At 43.5% G+C, this 16,883-nt stretch overlaps 1 protein-coding gene across 8 annotated transcripts in view; it reads left to right on the top strand.

The window, feature by feature from the left end:
- The first annotated feature begins 23 nt into the window (after window positions 1–23).
- Window positions 24–16,883, top strand: part of SRRD (SRR1 domain containing) — a 24,631-nt gene continuing 7,771 nt past the window's right edge. For all 8 annotated transcript variants that reach the window (XR_014069061.1, XR_014069060.1, XR_014069059.1 and 5 more), the window contains exon 1: window positions 24–224. Coding sequence is in view for 3 of the 8 variants with exons in the window: in XM_081542921.1 (XP_081399047.1) it covers window positions 49–224 (176 nt within the window). In the remaining 5 variants the exon portion in view is untranslated. The remainder of the gene's footprint in view (window positions 225–16,883) is intronic.

Raw genomic sequence — 16,883 nt, 5'->3', positions numbered from 1 at the left:
GCGCGCGCCGATGACGTAGGGTCGAGCGCGCCGTGACGTCGGAAGCCCATGGCGGCGGCGGCGGCGGCGGCGGCGCGGGAAACCTGGCTGGCGGCGTCTCCGCGGAGAAGGCGCTCGGCGGCCCGGCGTCCGAAGCGGAGGGAGGCTGCAGCGGCCGCCGGGACCACGGGAGCCGAGCCCGAGGTGGACGGCGGAGTCGTGCTTCGTCGCATCCAGGAGGCCAGGTAAGGACGGACTCGGTCCTGGGTCCAGACTTCACGCCCGTGGGAGCCTCCCCGAGCCCCAGTCTCGCCATTTGTCCCCTTTAAAGCTCGGGGTTTAAGGGTTATAGTTGGAGTTAACGGAGGTAAAGAGCTCATTATTGTAATAAGCACGCAATAACGTCTCTTATGGCAATTGCAGCTGCGTGGCCGATGGGCGTGAAAATAGTAATAGTACCTATACAGGCTTGTTTCGAGGGTTCAGTGGATTAGTAAATGGTTGTACCATTCCAAACAGTGTCTGGCGCGTGGTAAGCGCGGTACCCGTGTTCGATTTGAACATTATGCTAATATTGGTCATCAGTGGTTTTGCTCGCACCAGGGCCGCAGCCTGCACACGTGATAGTCATCTTCACGAGTCTCATACAATGATTAATTAATTGAACTGCTCTGTGCCTGACACGGGCTTAAGCTCTCTTTATGGACATGAACATCTCAGCCAGGCTAGGGTCCCGATCGGGCGCCGAGTCTCAAAGAAATAGAGTTTCTAGATGTGCATAGAACCAGGTTTCAAACCTTTGTCTTTGGTAACTTCAGCTTCAGTTTAGTCACTCAGTCGTGTACGACTAGTTGTGACCCCATGGACTGCAGCACGCCAGGCTTCCCTGTCCATCACCAACTCCTGGAGCTTACTCAAACTCGTGTCCATCGAGTCAGTGATGCCATCCAGCCATCTCATCCTCTGTCGTCCCCTTCTCCTCCTGCCTTCAATCTTTCCCAGCATCAGGGTCTTTTCAAGTGAGTCAGCTCTTAGCATCAGGTGGCCAAAGTATTGGAGATTCAGCTTCAGCATCAGTCCTTCCAGTGAATATTCAGGACTGATTTCCTTTAGGATGGACTGGCTGGATCTCCTTGCAATCCAAGGGACTCTCAAGAGTCTTCTTTTCAACGCCACAGTTCGAAAGCATCAATTATTAGGCGCTCAGCTTTCGTTATAGTCCAGCTCTCACATCCATACACGACTACTGGAAAAACCATAGCCTTGACTAGACGGACTGTTGTTGGCAAAGTGATGTCTCTGCTTTTTAATATGCTGTCTAGGTTGGTCATAACTTTTCTTCCAAGGTGTAGCGTCTTTTAATTTCATGGCTGCAGTCACCATCTGCAGTGATTTTGGAGCCCAAAAAATAAAGTCTGTCACTGTTTGCACTGTTTCCCCATGTATTTGCCATGAAGTGATGGGACCAGATGCCATGATCTTAGTTTCCTGAATGTTGAGCTTTAAGCCAACTTTTTCACTCTCCTCTTTCACTTTCAACAGGAGGCTCTTTAATTCTTCTTCACTTTTTGCCATAAGGATGGTGTCATATGCATATCTGAGGTTATTGATATTTCTCCTGGCAATCTTGATTCCAGCTTTTGCTTCCTCCAGCCCAGCGTTTCTCATGATGTACTCTGCATATAAGTTAAATAAGCAGGGTGACAATATACAGCCTTGACGTACTCCTTTCCCTATTTGGAACCAAGGAACTTCAGAGTTTCCTTCAAAACTTTGGTAACTTCAAAGTTCTCCATTATTCTGGTTTATTCCACACACACCCCCCCCATGCTTTGCTGTGTACTTTATATAGTGTTGAGGAGGAAAAGTCTGCTCTTCTAGGTTCTTGTGGCTGCTCTAATAATCAGATTGACACAAGACAGATTTGTTATTGTTCCGTTGCTAAGTCATGTCTGACTCTTTGCGACCCCATCTCCCAGAGTTTCCTCAAACTCATGTCCATTGAGTTGGTGATGCCATCCTGCCATTCAGCCATCTCATCCTCTCTCACCCCCTTCTCCTACCCTCAGTCTTTCTCATCATCAGGGTCTTTTCCAAAGTATTGGAGCTTCAGCATCAGTCCTTCCAATGAATATTCAGGGTTGATTTCCTTTAGGATTGACTGGTTTGATCTCCTTGCTGTCCAAGGGACTCTCAAGAGTCTTCTCCAGCACCAGAATTCAAAAACATTAATTCTTTGGCACTCAACCTTCTTTATGGTCCAACTCTCACATCGGTACATGACCGCTGGAAAACCATAGCTTTGACTATATGGACCTTTATTGGCCTTCCCTGATAGCTCAGTTGGTAAAGAATCCACCTGCAATCCAGGAGACCTGGGTTTGATTCCTGGGTCGAGAAGATCTGCTGGAGAAGAGATAAGCTACCCACTCTAGTATTCTTGGGCTTCCTTTGTGGCTCAGCTGGTAAAGAATCTTCCTGCAATGCAGGAGACCTGGGTTCGATCCCTGGGTTGGAAAGATACCCTGGAGAAGGGAACAGCTACCCACTCTAGTATTCTGGCCTGGAGAATACATGGACTACGCAGTCCATGGGGTCACAAAGAGTTGGACACAACTGAGTGACTTTCACTTGTTAGCAAAGTGATATCTCTGCTTTTTAATACTCTGTATAGGTTTGTCATAGCTTTCCTGCCAAGAAGCAATTGTCTACTAATTTTATGGCTACAGTCACCATCTGCAGTGATTTTAGAGCTTAAGAAGAGGAAATCTGTCATGCTTCCACCTTTTCCCTTTCTAGTTGCCATGAAGTGATGGGACCGGATGCCATGATCTTAGTTTTTTTAATATTGAGTTTTAAGCCGGCTTTTTCACTCTCCTCCTTCATCCTCCTCTAAAGGCTCTTTAGTTCCTCTTTGCTTTCTGCCATTTGAGTGGTATCATCTGCATATCTCATCTGAGATTGTTGATGTTTCTCCCAGCAGTCTTGATTCCAGCTTGTAACTCACCCAGCCTGGCATTTTGCGTGATGTGCTCTGTGTATAAGTTAAATAAACAGGGTAACAATGAACAGCTTTGTTGTACTCTTTTCTCAATTCTGAGCCAGTCAGTTATTCCATACAGGATTCTAACTGTTGCTTCTTGACCTGCATACAGGTTTCTCAGGAGACAGGTAAGATGGTCTGGTATTCCCATCTCTTTAAGAGTTTTCCACAGTTTGTTATGATCCACACAGTTAAAGGCTTTAGCGTAGTCATTGAAACAGAGGTAGGTGTTTTTCTGTAATTCTTTGCTTCTTCTGTGATCCAGCGAATGTTGACAATTTGATCTCTGGTTCCTCTGCTTTTTCTAAACCCAGCTTGAACATCTGGAAGTTCTCGGTTCACATAATGCTGAAGCCTAGCTTGGAGGATTTTGAGCATGCTTTACTAGCATGGGAGATGAATGCAATTCTCCAGTGGTTTGAACATTCTTTAGTACTGCCCTTCTTGGGAATTTGAGTGAGAATTGACCATTTCCAGTCCTGTGGCCACTGCTGGGTTTTCCAGATTTGCTGACCTATTAAGTGCAGCACTTTGATAGCACCATCTTTTAGGATTCTAAATAGCTCTGCTGGAATTCCATCACCTCCTCTAGCTTTATTGACAGCAGTGCTTCCCAAGGCCCACTTGACTTCACATTCCAGAATGTCTGGTTCTGAGTGAGAGACTATACCATTGTGGTTATCTGGGTCATTGAGATCTTTTTTGTACAGTTCTTCTGTGTATTCTTTCTACCTCTTGATCTTTTCTGCTTCTGTTAGGTCTTTACCGTTTCTGTCCTTTATTGTGCCCATCTTTGGATGAAACATTTCTCTGATATTTCTGCTTTTCTTGAAGAGATCTCTCGTCTTACCTTCTCTGTTGTTTTCCTCTTTCTTTGCATTGTTCATTGAAGAAGGCCTTGTCTCTCCTTGCTGTACTCGGGAACTCTGTGTTTAGTTGGGTGTACCTTTCCCTTTCTCCCTTCCTTTTCACTTCTCTTCTTTCCTTAGCTATCTGTAAAGCCTCAGACAACCACGTTGCCTTCTTGCATTTCTTTTTCTTTGGGATGGTTTTGTTCGCTGCCTCCTGTACAGTATTATAGACCCCTGTCCATCGTTCTTCAGGGAATCTGTTTACTAGATCTAATCCCTTGAATCTATTTGTCACCTCTACTGTATATTCATAGGGGATTTGATTTAAGTCATACCTGACTGGCCTGGTGGTTCTCTCCACTTTCTTTAGTTTAATCCTGAGTTTTGCTACAAGGAGCTGATGGTATGAGCCATAGTCAGCTCCAGGTCTTGTTTTTGCAGACTGTATACAGCTTCTCCATCTCTGGCTACAAAGAATGTAATCAATCTGATTTTGGTATTGACCATTTGGTGATGTCCATATGTAAAATTGTCTCTTGTGTTGTTGAAAAAGGGTGTTAGCTGTGACCAGTGCGCTCTCTTAGCAGAATTCTGTTAGCCTTTGCCCTGCTTCATTCTGTACTCCAAGGCCAAACTCGCCTGTTGATACTCCAGTTATCTCTTGACTTCCTGCTTTTGCATTCCAGTTCCCTATGATGAATAGGTCATCTTTTTTTGGTGTTAGTTCTAAGAGGTCTTCTAGGTCTTCATAGAACTGATCAACTTCAACTTCTTCGGCATCAGACTTGGATTGATGGTTTGCCCTGGAAGCGAACTGAAATCATTCTGTCATTTTTGAAGCTGCATCCAAGTACTGCATTTCAGACTCCTTTGTTGACTCTGAGGGCTACTCCATTTCTTCTGTGGGATTCTTGCCCACAGTAGTAGATATAATGGTCATCTGAATTAACTTCACCCATTCCCCTCCATTTTAGTTCACTGATTCCTAAGATGTCGATGTTCACTCTTGCCACCTCCTGCTTCACCACGTCCAGTTTACCTTGATGCATGGACCTAACATTCCAGGATGCTATGCAGGACTGTTCTTTGCAGCATCGGACTTCACTTTCATCACCACACATCACCCTGAATGTGGTTCCGCTCTGGCCCAGCCGCTTCATCCTTTCCGGAGCTCTTAGTAGCCGTCCTCCGCCCTTCCCCGGTAGCATGTTGGACACTCCAATCTGGGGGCTCATCTGTCGGTGTCATATCTTTTTGCCTTTTTATATAGTTTTTGTGGGGACCTAGTATCTTGGAGTGTGTGTGTGTTATCACAGTTCCTTTACCCTTTCATCCGTGATGGACGCATAAATTGTTTTCCATATCTTGGCTGTTACAGATGGTGCTGCAGTGAATGTGGGGCAGGAATGCAGTGAATGCATATGTATTTTCGAAATAGTGTTTTCATTTTCTTTGGAGAAATACCCACAAGTGGAATTGCTGGCTTAAATGGTAGTTCTTTTTTTTTTTTAATGTGGGCCATTTTTAAAGTGTTCATTGAGTTTGTTATAGCATTGTTTCTGTTTTCTGTTTTGGCGGGTTTTGTTTTTTTTTTTGGCCAAGTCGCATATGGGATCTTAACTCCCCAAGCAGGGATGGAGCCCACACCCTCTGTGTTGGAACGTGAAGTCTTAACTACTGGACCACCAGGGGATCCCTCAAATGGTAGTTCTGTGTTTAATTTTTTGATGGAACCTCACACTGTTTCCCGTAGTGGCTGCACCCGTTGACATTCTCCCAGCAGTACACCAGAGTTCTCCTTTGTCCACATCCTTACCGACCCTTGTTATTTCTGTCGTTTTGATATAGCCATCCTAACAGGTATGAGGTGGTAACTCCTGGTGGTTTGGATTTGCATTTCCTACTGTTTAGAGACGTTGGGCATCTTTTCATGAACCTGTTGGCCATCTGTATGTCTTCCTTGGAAAAAAAAAAAATCTGTGTTCATATCTCCTGCCCATATTTTAATCAAATTGTTTGGGGGTTTTTTGCTGTTGAGTGGTGTGTTCTTTATATGTTTTGGATATTAACCCCTTATCAGATACATGATTTGCAGATATTGTCTCCCATTCGGTATGTTGCCTTTTCATTTTGTCCATGGTTACATTTGCCATGCAGAAGCTTTATAGTTTGATGTAGTTCCACTTGTTTATTTTTACTTTTGTTACTTGTACGTTTGGTATTAGATTTAAAATATCATCACCGAAAAATTTTTAATAAATAGAATCAAAAAAGCATCGCAGATACTTGTGTCACGGAGTTTACTGCCTGTGTTTTCTTCTAGGAGTTTTATGGTTTCATAAAATACACTCAGTTTTGTTTGTTTGTCTGGCCGCACTGGTTCTTAGCTGCGGCACGCGCCATCTTTTAATTGTGGCTGGTGAGGTCTAGTTCCTCGACCAGGCGTCAAACCCATGCCGCCTGCATTGGGAGTGTGGAGTCTTAGCACCTAGACCACCAAGGAAGTCCTGGTCTCAAGTCTTACGTTTAAGTCTAAATCCATTTGAGTTAAGCTTTGTGTATGGTGTAAGATAGTGGTCTAGTTTTAGTCTTTTGTTTGTTTGTTTTTAATGTGGATGTCAGTTTTTCCAAATGCAATTTATTGAAGAGACTGTCTTTTCCATTTTACATTCTTGGCTCCTCTGTTGTAAATTAACTGACCATAGATGGAGTGGGTTTATTTCTAGGCTATGGCCTGGTCCACTGATCTGTGTGTCTGTTTTTAAACCAGAACTAGGAGAAGGCAATGGCACCCCACTCCAGTACTCTTGCCTGGAAAATCCCATGGACGGGGGAGCCTGGTAGGCTACAGTCCATGAGGTCGCTAAGAGTCGGACACGACTGAATGACTTCACTTTCACTTTTCCCTTTCATGCACTGGAGAAGGAAATGGCAACCCACTCCAGTATTCTTGCCTGGAGAATCCCAGGGACGGCAGAGCCTGGTGGGCTGCCGTCTGTGGGGTCGCACAGAGTCAGACACAACTGAAGCGACTTAGCAGCAGCAGCATACTATCTTAATTACTATCACTTTGTAATCGAGTTTGAAATCAGAGAACATGATACCTCCAGCTTTGTTCTTCTTTCTCAAGATTACATTGGTTATTTGGGGTCTTTTGTGGTTTCATACAAATTTTAGAATTGTTTGTCCTGTTTCATTAAAAATGCCGTGGGAATTTTGATAGGGATTGCGTTGTATCTGTAAATTGCTTTGGGTAGTATGGGCATTCTCACAGTATCAATTGCAGTCCATGATCAGGAAATGTTTCCATTTATTTGTGTCTTCTTCAGCTTTCTTTCTTTGATATCTTGTCTTTTTCAGTGCACAAGTCTTTCACTTCCTTGGTTACATTTGTTCTTAGGTATTTTATTCTTTTTCAGCTATTCTTTTTGATGCAGTTGTACATGAGATTGTTTCTTTTTTTTTCTGATCAGTATTTTTTATTGAAGTATAGTTGATTTGCAGTGTGTTAATTTCTGTTGTACAGCAAAGTGATTCATTTATACATACATTAACATACATTCTTTTGTATATATTCTTTTCTGTTGTGGTTTATCATAGGGTGCTGAATATAGTTCTCTGCACTATGCAGTAGGACCTTGTTGTTGACCCATTCTCTGTATAAAGCTCACATCTGCTCACCCCAGCCTCCCGCCCCATCCCCTCCCAGCTCCCTCGGCTTTGGGGGCCAGCAGTCTGCTCTCTGTGTCCATGAGTCTGATTGGGATTTATAGGTGGTTCATTTTGTCATATTTTAGATTCCACATATAAGTGATACCATATGGTCTTTGTCTTTCTGAATTACTTACTTAGTATAGTATCTCTACTTCCAGCTATGTTGCTGCAAATGGCATCTTTTTTATGAGTGAGTAGTATTCCATCACACACACACACACACACACACACACACACACACACACACACACACACACACACACATCTTCTTTATTCATCTGTCAATTAACATTTAGGTTGTTTCCATGTCTTGGCTGTTATGAATAGTGCTGCTGTGAATATAGGTTTATGTGTATCTTTTTAAATTATAGCTTTGTTCAGATATATGCCCAGGAATGGGATTGCTATAGCATATGGTTATTCTATTTTAAGTTTTCTGAGGAACCTCCGTAAGTGTTTTTCACAGTGGCTGCACCAGCTTATTTTCCCACCAACAGTGTAGGAGAACTCCCTTTTCTCCATGCCATTCTCCAGCATTTGATATTGATAGACTTTTTAATGACGGCCATTCTGACTGATGAGAGGTGATAGTTCATTGTAGTTTTGATTTGCACTTCTCTAATAATTAGCTGCGATGAGCATCTTTTCATGTGCCTATTGGCCATCTGTATTTCTTTTTTGGAAAAATGTTTGTTTAGGTCTTATGCCCATTTTTCAGTTGGGTTGTTTGGCTTTTTGTTGTTTTGTGAGCTGCTTATATATTTTGTAAATCAAGCCCTTGTCAGTTGCATTGTTCACAGATATTTTATCCCATTCTTTAGGTTGTCTTTTCGTTTGTTTGTGGTTTCCTTTGCTGTGCAAAAGCTTGAGTTTTTAAGTTTGATTAGATCCCATTTATTTATTTTTTATTTCTATTGCCTTGAGAAATTGACCTAAGAAAACATTGGTATAACTTATGTCAGAGAATGTCTTGCCTATGATATCTTCTAGGATTTTTATGGTGCCATGTATTATATTTAAGTCTTCAATCCATTTTGAGTTTATTTTTATGTCTGGTGGGATGGTGTGTTCCAGCATCATTGATTTACATGAGGCTCTCTGGCTTTCCCCACACCACTTGCTGAAGAAGCGGTCTTCTTCCTGTTGTATATCATTGCCCCCTGTCAAGTATTGATTTGCCACAGACGTGTGGCTTTATCTCTGGGCTGTCTATTCTGTTCCATTGATCCATATGTCTGGTTTTGTTCCAATACCACACTGTTTTGATTACCGTAGCTTTGTAGTGTTAGCTGAAGTCTGGGAGGGTTATGCCTCCAGCTTTGTTCTTTTTCTTCTGGATTGCTTTGGCAATTCTGGGTCTTTTATGATTCTGTTTAAATTTTCGGATTATTTGTTCTAATTATGTGAAAAGATGTCATGGGTAACTTGATAGGCATCACATTAAATCTGTATATTACTTTGGTTAGTATGGACATTTTAACAATATTCTTCCAGTCCAAGAGCAGGGATATGAGGCATCTTGAATTTCCTTTATTAATGTTTTATAGTTCTCAGTGTGTGTGTTTCACTTCCTTGATCAGGTTTATTCCAAACTATTTTATTTTGGGGGGGGGGCGGCGAGGATGTGATTTTAAGAGGTGTTGTTTTTTTTTTCCCCTTCATCCCCTTTATGATATTTCTTATTTGTGTAAAGAAGTACAGTCAATTTCTGTATGTTAATCTTGTATCCTGCTACTGTGCTGAATTTACCAGTTTTAGTAGTTTTTGTGTGAGGTCTTTAGCCTTTTCTATATATAGTATTGTATTATCTGCATATAATAGCAATCTTATTTTTTCCTTCCCAATTTGAATATCTTTTGTTTCTTTCCCTTGTTTTTGCTGTGGCTAGCACTCGAGCACTTCCAATACCATAAAGAAGAGGTGAGAGTGGGCATCCTTATCTTCTTCCAGATATTAAGGGGAACGCTTTCAGCTTTTCACCAGTTAGTGTTACGTTCCCTTTGGATTTGTCGTAAATGGATTCCCCAGGTGGCACTCACAGTAAAGAATCTACCTGCCAATGCAGAAGACAGTAGAGACGTGGGTTCAGTCCCTGGAAAGATCCCCTGGAGGAGGGCATGGCAACCCACTCCAGTATTCTTGCCTGGAGAATTCCATGGACAGGGGAGCCTGGTGGGCTACAGTCCATGAGATCACAAAGAGTCAGACAGACTGAGCAACTAACACTTTCACTTGCCATAAATGGCTTTCATTATACTGAGATGTGTTCCCTCTATACCCACTTTAGTAAGAGCTTTTTAAAAAAAAAAAAAAATGAATGGATATTGAATTTTGTCAAATGCTTTTTCTGCATCTAATAAATGATGATCATGTGTTTTTGTCTTTATGTGGCTTATCCCACTGATTGATTTTGCATATGTTGAGCCATCTTTGTGAACTTGGGATGAATATCACTTGGATGCAGTGTGTGATCTTTTTATGTGTTGTTGGATTCAGTTAATATTTTGTTGAAATTTTTGCATCTGTATTCATCAAAGATACTGGCCTATAATTTTCTTCTTTTTTTTTTTCCATGATGTCTCTATCTGGTTTTGGTATCAGGGTGATGATGGTTTCATAGAATGTCTTTGGGAGTGTTGCTTCCTCTCCATGTTTTTGGAAGAGGTTGAGAAGGATTGGGCTTCCCTGGTGGCTCAGCTGGTAAAGAATCTGCCTGCAATGTGGGAGGCCTGGGTTTGATCCCTGGGTTGGGAAGATCCCCTGGAGAAGGAAAAAGCTACCCACTCCAGTATTCTGCCCTGGAGAATTCCACGGACTGGTTAGTCCATGGGGTCACAAAGAGTCAGACACGACTGAGCGACTTTCACTTGACTTTCACTTCACTTAAGGATTGGAATCAGTTCTTCTTTTCATGTTTGGTAAAATTTACCTTTGAAGCCCTCTCGTCCCGGACTTTTCTTTGTGGGGAGTTTTTAAATTACAGACCGTATTTCACTTCTGGTGGTCAGATTATTTCTTCTTGATTCAGTTTTGATGGGCTGTGTGTTTCTAAAAACTTACACGTTTCTTCTGCACCGTCAGCTTTGTTGGCACATAATTGTTCGTAGTATTCTGCTATGCACTTCTGTCGTGTCTCCGTTTTCATTTCTTGTTTTGTTGATTTGGGTCGTCGCTCTCTTCAGCTTGGTGAGCCTGGCTCGAGGTTTGTCAATTGTGTTTATCCTTTCAAAGAACCAGTTTTTGGTTTTTACTGAGTTTATCTATTTTTTTTTTAATCTCATTTATTTCCTCTCTGACATTTGTTACTTCCTTCCTTTTAGCTTTTAGCTGTTGTTAGTTCTTTTTCTAATTCTTTTAAGTGATAAATTAGGTTGTTTATTTGAGATCTTTCTTCTTTTGGGGAAGGCCTGTGTTGCTGTGACCTTTCCTCTAGGAACTGCTTTTCCCGCATCTCACAGGTCCTGTGCGGCTGTGCCTGATTTTACTCTGTCTCAAGGTATTTCCCAGTCTCCTCCTTGATCTCATCGTTGACCCACTGGGTTTTTAGTGGCTGGTCGTTTAGTCCCCGTGTAACCATTTTGCTTCTTTCTCATTTCTTTCTCTATGATTAGTTTCCAGTTTCATGCCATTTTGGTCAGGAAAGATGCTCGAGACAATTTCCACGCTCTTAAATGTGTTGAGGCTTGTTTTGTACCCTGGTATGTGGTGAATCCTAGAGAATGTTCCATGCGCAGTTGAAAAGAATGTGTATTCTGGGTACTTTTTGGGTTTAATGTTCTAAAAATACCAAATAAGTCTTAACTGTTCTTTTTGTATCATTTAGTGTCTCTGTTACTTTGTTGATTTTCTGTTCAGAAGATTTGTTCACTGATGTGAGTGGGATGCTAAAGTCTCCTACTGTTAACTGGATTTCTGTCAGTTTCTGCCTCTATGTCTGTTAGTATTTGTTTTGTGTATGGGTGCCCCCATATAGTAGGTGCACTCGTGTTGACGAGTGTAAAATCTTCTATTGGCCCTTTTATCATCATATAGTGTCCTTCTTTATCTTTCTGTATGTCCTTTGTTGTAAAGTCTATTTTGTCTGATATTAGTATTGCAACCCCTGCTTTCTCGTCACTTCCGTTTGCATGAAGTATCTTTTTCTATCCCCATTTTCCATCTATATGTGTCCTTTGCCCTAAAGTGGGTCTTTTGTGACCAGTGTATTGTAGGCTCTTGTTTGTTTTTTTTTTTTAATCCAGTTCCACTCTGTGTCTTTTAATTGCAGGATTTAGTCCATTGACATTTAAGGTAATTATTGATAGATATGTATTTATTGCCATTTTAAGTCTTGTTTTCCCTTTGATTTTATGTTTCTTCTTTGTCCCTATTTGTTTTTTCTTTTGTGGTGTGATGATTTTCTTCTGTATTGTTTATGTTCTCTCCGTTTTGGTTCTTGTGAATCTGTTGTATGTTTTTGATTTGTGTTTACCCTGGTTTTCAAGTATGTTAACCCCTTCCTGTATCTGCTTGTCTTAGACTGATAGTCATATCGGCTCAAACACATTGTCGGGGGGGAATAATCTGTTTTCTTACTCTCCTTCCCCATGTCTTATGATTTTGATTTCCTCTTTTACATCTTCATGTTCATCCTCCATTCACTGTGGTTATCAGTGTCAGAGAAGATTTTTAGATTTCTTAAAAAGTCTATTTACTGGCTTATTTATGTGATTTACTTTCCCATTGTGATTTCCTCTTTATTAACATTTCCTTTAGGATAGGTTTAGTATTGCTGTGTTTTTTAGTTTTTGCTTATTTAAGAAGTTCTCTGTCTATTCTAAGTGATAATCTTGCTGGATAGACTATCCTAGTTTGCAGATTTTTCCCTTTTAGGACTTTGAATCTATCTTACCACTTCTCTCTGGCCTGTAACATTTCTGTAGAGAAATTGTCTGACGGCCTTGTTGGGGGTGGGGGTTCCCTTAAAATCTGTGTTTAGTTGCTGAGTTGTGTCCTTGTCTTTGTGACCCTGTGGACTGTAGCCTGCCAGGCTCCTCTGTCCATGGGATTTCCTAGGCAGGAACACTGGAGTGGGTTGCCATTTCCTTCTCCAGGGGATCTTCCTGACCCAGAGATCAAACTCACATCTCTTACATTGGCAGGCAGGTTCTTTATCACTGAGCCGCCGGTTTTTCTCTTGCTGCCTTTAGAATTTCTCTTTATCTTGAGCTCTCTTTAACTTTTGCCATTTTTTTAAATTATAGTATGTCTTGGGGCTTCCCTGGTGGCTCATCAGTAAAGAATCTGCCTGTAGTGCAGGAAACATGGGATCGATCCCTGGGTTGGGAAGATCCCCTGGAGGAGAAAATGGCAACCCACTCCAGTATTCTTGCCTGGGAAATCCCATGGACAGAGGAGCCTGGCGGGCTACAGTCATGGGGCTGTGAAAGAGTGGACATGACTCAGCAACTAAACAACAAATGTCTCGGTGTAGGTCTGTTTGGGTTTATTTTGTTTGGGACCCTCTGAGCTTCCTGTACCTGGATATCTGCTTCCTTCTGTAGGTTTGGGAAGTTCTCAGCCATAATCTCTTGAAATAATTTTTGATCCCCTTTTCTCTTTCTTCCCCTTCTGAAATCCCTATTATGCATGCTTTGTATTATTCCATAAGTCTTTTATATTTCTTCTTTTTTTTTGAGTTGGCTTTTTGTGAGTATGCACATAGGGAGAAAGGCTACAATGGAGGGGGGCCTGCCTCTCCCCTTATGCGCTCCCCACGCAACGTGGCCTAGTACACGCTTAGCTGTGGGTGCACCCGATTCCAGCCCCATCCCAGCTGTTCCCACACAGCCAACCCCAGTCCTCCCTAGGTGTGATGTCAAAGCCCACGTCCCGGCGCCCAGCCTGGACCTGTGCCAGGGCCCTGTGTCTCAGGCGCAGGGCAGCAGCACTGACCGCCCGTGTAGCCCTTCATCTACTCTGGCTGCCGCAGGCTGGCTGCCATGTTCTCCTCTGAGGCTCTGACCAACCTCCAGGCCGGTGCGGGGGCTTCCCGAGGTGCGGGAACCTTTCCTCCTGCAGAGCTCCCTCCCGGGGTGCAGGTCCCATCCCGATTCCTTTCTCACTTTTTTTATCTTTTGTTCTACCCGGTTGCATGGAGATTTGCCTGCCCTTTCCGCTCTCTGAAGTCTTCTGCCAGCGTTCAGTAGATATCCTGCGAGAATTGTTCGACGTGTATTTTTGATGTATTTGTGGGAGAAGGTGAGCTTCACATCCTACTACTCCGTCATCTTGACCCTCCCCAGGACTGGTTTTGCTGGGTCATTATTCTGTGCTGTGCTGTCGCTTCGGTCGTGTCCGACTCTTTGCCACCCCAGGGACCGTAGCCCGCCAGGCTCCTCTGTCCACGGGATTCTCCAGGCAAGAATCTAGAGTGGGTTGCCACGGCCTCCTCCAGGGGATCTTCCCTACCCAGGGATCGAACCCACGTCTCCTACCTCTCCTGCCCTGGCAGGGGGGTTCTTTGTCCCTAGCGCCACCTGGGAAGTCCCAGTTGGTTATTAGTGTATAGAAATGCAGCATAGATTTGTGTGTTGATTTTTGTCTGCTGCAACATTACGGAATTTGTTAGTTCATTCTGACAGCTCTTTGGTAGATTCTTGTAGGTTTCCTGTCTATAAGATGATGTTGTGTGCAGATAGTGACAATTTTACTTCTTGCTTTCCAACTTGGATTCTTTTTCTTTTTCTTGCCTAACTGGTTCGGCTAAGACTTCCAGTACGTTGTTGAATAAAAGTGGTTAGAATGGGTGGGCACCCTTGTCTTGTTCCTGATTGTAGAGGAAAGGCTTTCAGTTCTACACTGTTGAGAATAATGTTAGCTGTGGGTGTGTCATATATGGCTTTTGTTTATTTTTGTTTAATGTGTTTAAAGCACCTTATGGTCTTGCAGAGCGTCTTCATAGACACAGTATCTTATGTGATCCCCACAGTGACCCTGTGTGGTAGGGGTTACGATGCCCATTTTACAGGGGAGAGAACGGAAGTGGTGAGACACACACAGGCACACTGTTTAGAATTCTACAAGAACCTTAACACTGTGAATCCTGGGGCTATGTGTGAATTCTTGAAGGAAAGGACAGTTTATTAATATTTAAAAAATAATGTGGAATCCCAAGATTTTTCCTTTTTAATTTTTTCAATTTTTAAAATTTATGGTCTGCCTTAATGTCTCCAGCTCTACTGAAATATTTCTTTTCCTCCATGATCTATGCTGGATATTTGAAGCATAAAATATAAAGAACTTTTTAGAATAATAAAATGTTAACACTTTTTATGATCAAAATATTACTGCTTTAAATGGACAGTTAATTTAAGGAAACCAGGTTTTTGTTGTTTGCTTTTTTTTATATTTGGTTTAAATGTGTTGAATGGACTGCCTCAGCTCTACCTTATCTCACTAGACAACCTGAAAAAGATGTGCTATACTTTGGAGACCAACACAAGAAGGTAAACTAAGCAAATCGCTTTTACCTTGTTAAAATCCTAAGGATTTTAAAAACCTAGATCTCCTTTGCACGCCTGTGGAGCCCTGTTCTTGCTCCCATGCAGCTCTGCTTTCCCATCGGTGTCTTTCAGAGAGAGTTCTGTAAGGCCAGAGACAGTAGTTCCCTTAATGGCTGTTAAGTCCAGTTCCAGAAGGTATACAAACGAGCACATGCTGGCTGAACGAGTGAATGAATGAATGAATGGCTTTTCTTTTCCGGCGTCTCTGTCTCCGGTTGAGACTTAGTGGTGTGTTTGCTCGCTTGCTTTGAGGGGTTCGGTTTTGTCTTAACATTTATTTATTTATTTGGCTGCATTCTTTGTGTCGCGTGGGCGCGCGTCGTGGCGTGCGGTGTGAGCACGAGCTCAGGACGTGTATTGAGTGGGCTTAGTTTCCTGACCAGGGATTGATTGAACCCACATCCTGTGCATTGCGAGGCGGATTCGTAACCACTGGACCACCAGGGGAGTCCTGAGCCTAGTACGTCTGATGTAAAGAATGCACGTGTAGTCACTACCCATGGAGTTTCTCCCAGAACCCCGGGGGTTATATCGGGGTCAGGGAAACACCAGAGGAGTGGGTGGCAGGGGGCTCTGGGCTGGCTCTGAGGCCTGGTAGGGGTGGCCCAGCGGGAAGCCCAGCCCAGGGTGCGAGGGGGTGTGGTGATGGTGGGATACTGGTTGGGAGTAGAGGCCCAGACAGCACCAGCTCCCAGGAGCGGAGGCCGTGCGGACGCTGGGCACCTCGCGAGAACAGGGGCCTTTGGAGGAGCCACAGCGGCATCTGGGAGTCGTTGGGCTGATGGCTTGTCCAGAGGTGACGGGCCGTTCAATGAGATGGTAGCACAGGGTGTCCCGCCCAGCCCACCCGATCTTAAAAGGGCCCTTCCTTAAAAGTCCCCTTTGGTCCTGGGACTCCTCAATTCCAGGAAAGCCAGTTGATCTTCAGTCACTTTTCGGAGCCAGAGGATCTGTTGGACCTGGCATGCCTCGTGGCCCACCACCTCCACTGGGACCTCTCTCTCCTTTTTCACCTGAGGGTCTGGAGGACCTTGAGTTAAAGTGACATTTTTCAGTGTCTGAGAATGTTCCCAATCTTTTAGCCTGAAATCATTAGTGATATTACTGTTTAATTTCTCCTTTTATTTCCATTCCAAACGTGCTTTTTTTCAGAGACATAATTTCTGCTGATGCATTGTACACATGCTCTTATTTCATCTCCTGCCACTATTGTTTTTGGTTTTAACATTTATTTATGTTTGGCTGCACTGGGACTTCGTTGCTGCGAGGGCTGCTCTCTGGTTGCGGTGAGTGGGTTAGCTGCCCCGTGGCCTGTTGGATCTTCCCAGACCAGGGATCAAACCCCGTATCCCCTGCACTGGCAGATGGGTTCTTAACCACTGGACCAGCGGAGAGGTCCTCCCGCCACTGTTCTGATGACAGGTACAAGAACCATAATCACAAGGAGAAAAAGGGCAGTCAGCACAGCCTTGCAAGATGTAGTTTCTCTGGAAGGGCAAGGCCATCTTTTGGGGTCAGAAGACATAAAGCTGCCACTGAGCGAGCATCAGAGGTCAGAGGTCATTCTGAACAGCTGGCAGGGTTCTCCTGTTGCCTGGGAGAGCTGCCCCACTTCGGGAGCGGAAGCCACGGGAACCACGAGCTGGTGGGAACACTTGATGGACCGTTTCGATGAGTTGCTTCTGGCTGAGTGAGGACTAGTGTGTGAGTCTCAGAGAGACTCCCAAAGAGACTGGCGCTGCCATGTTAGGG

Source organism: Giraffa tippelskirchi, chromosome 11 (genome assembly GCF_054371585.1).
Source record: "Giraffa tippelskirchi isolate mGirTip1 chromosome 11, T2T-mGirTip1v1.2.pri, whole genome shotgun sequence".
Classification (NCBI taxonomy): Eukaryota; Metazoa; Chordata; class Mammalia; order Artiodactyla; family Giraffidae; genus Giraffa; species Giraffa tippelskirchi.
Note: the sequence above shows the minus strand (reverse complement) of the source record. Positions and strands in the feature narration are given on the sequence as shown.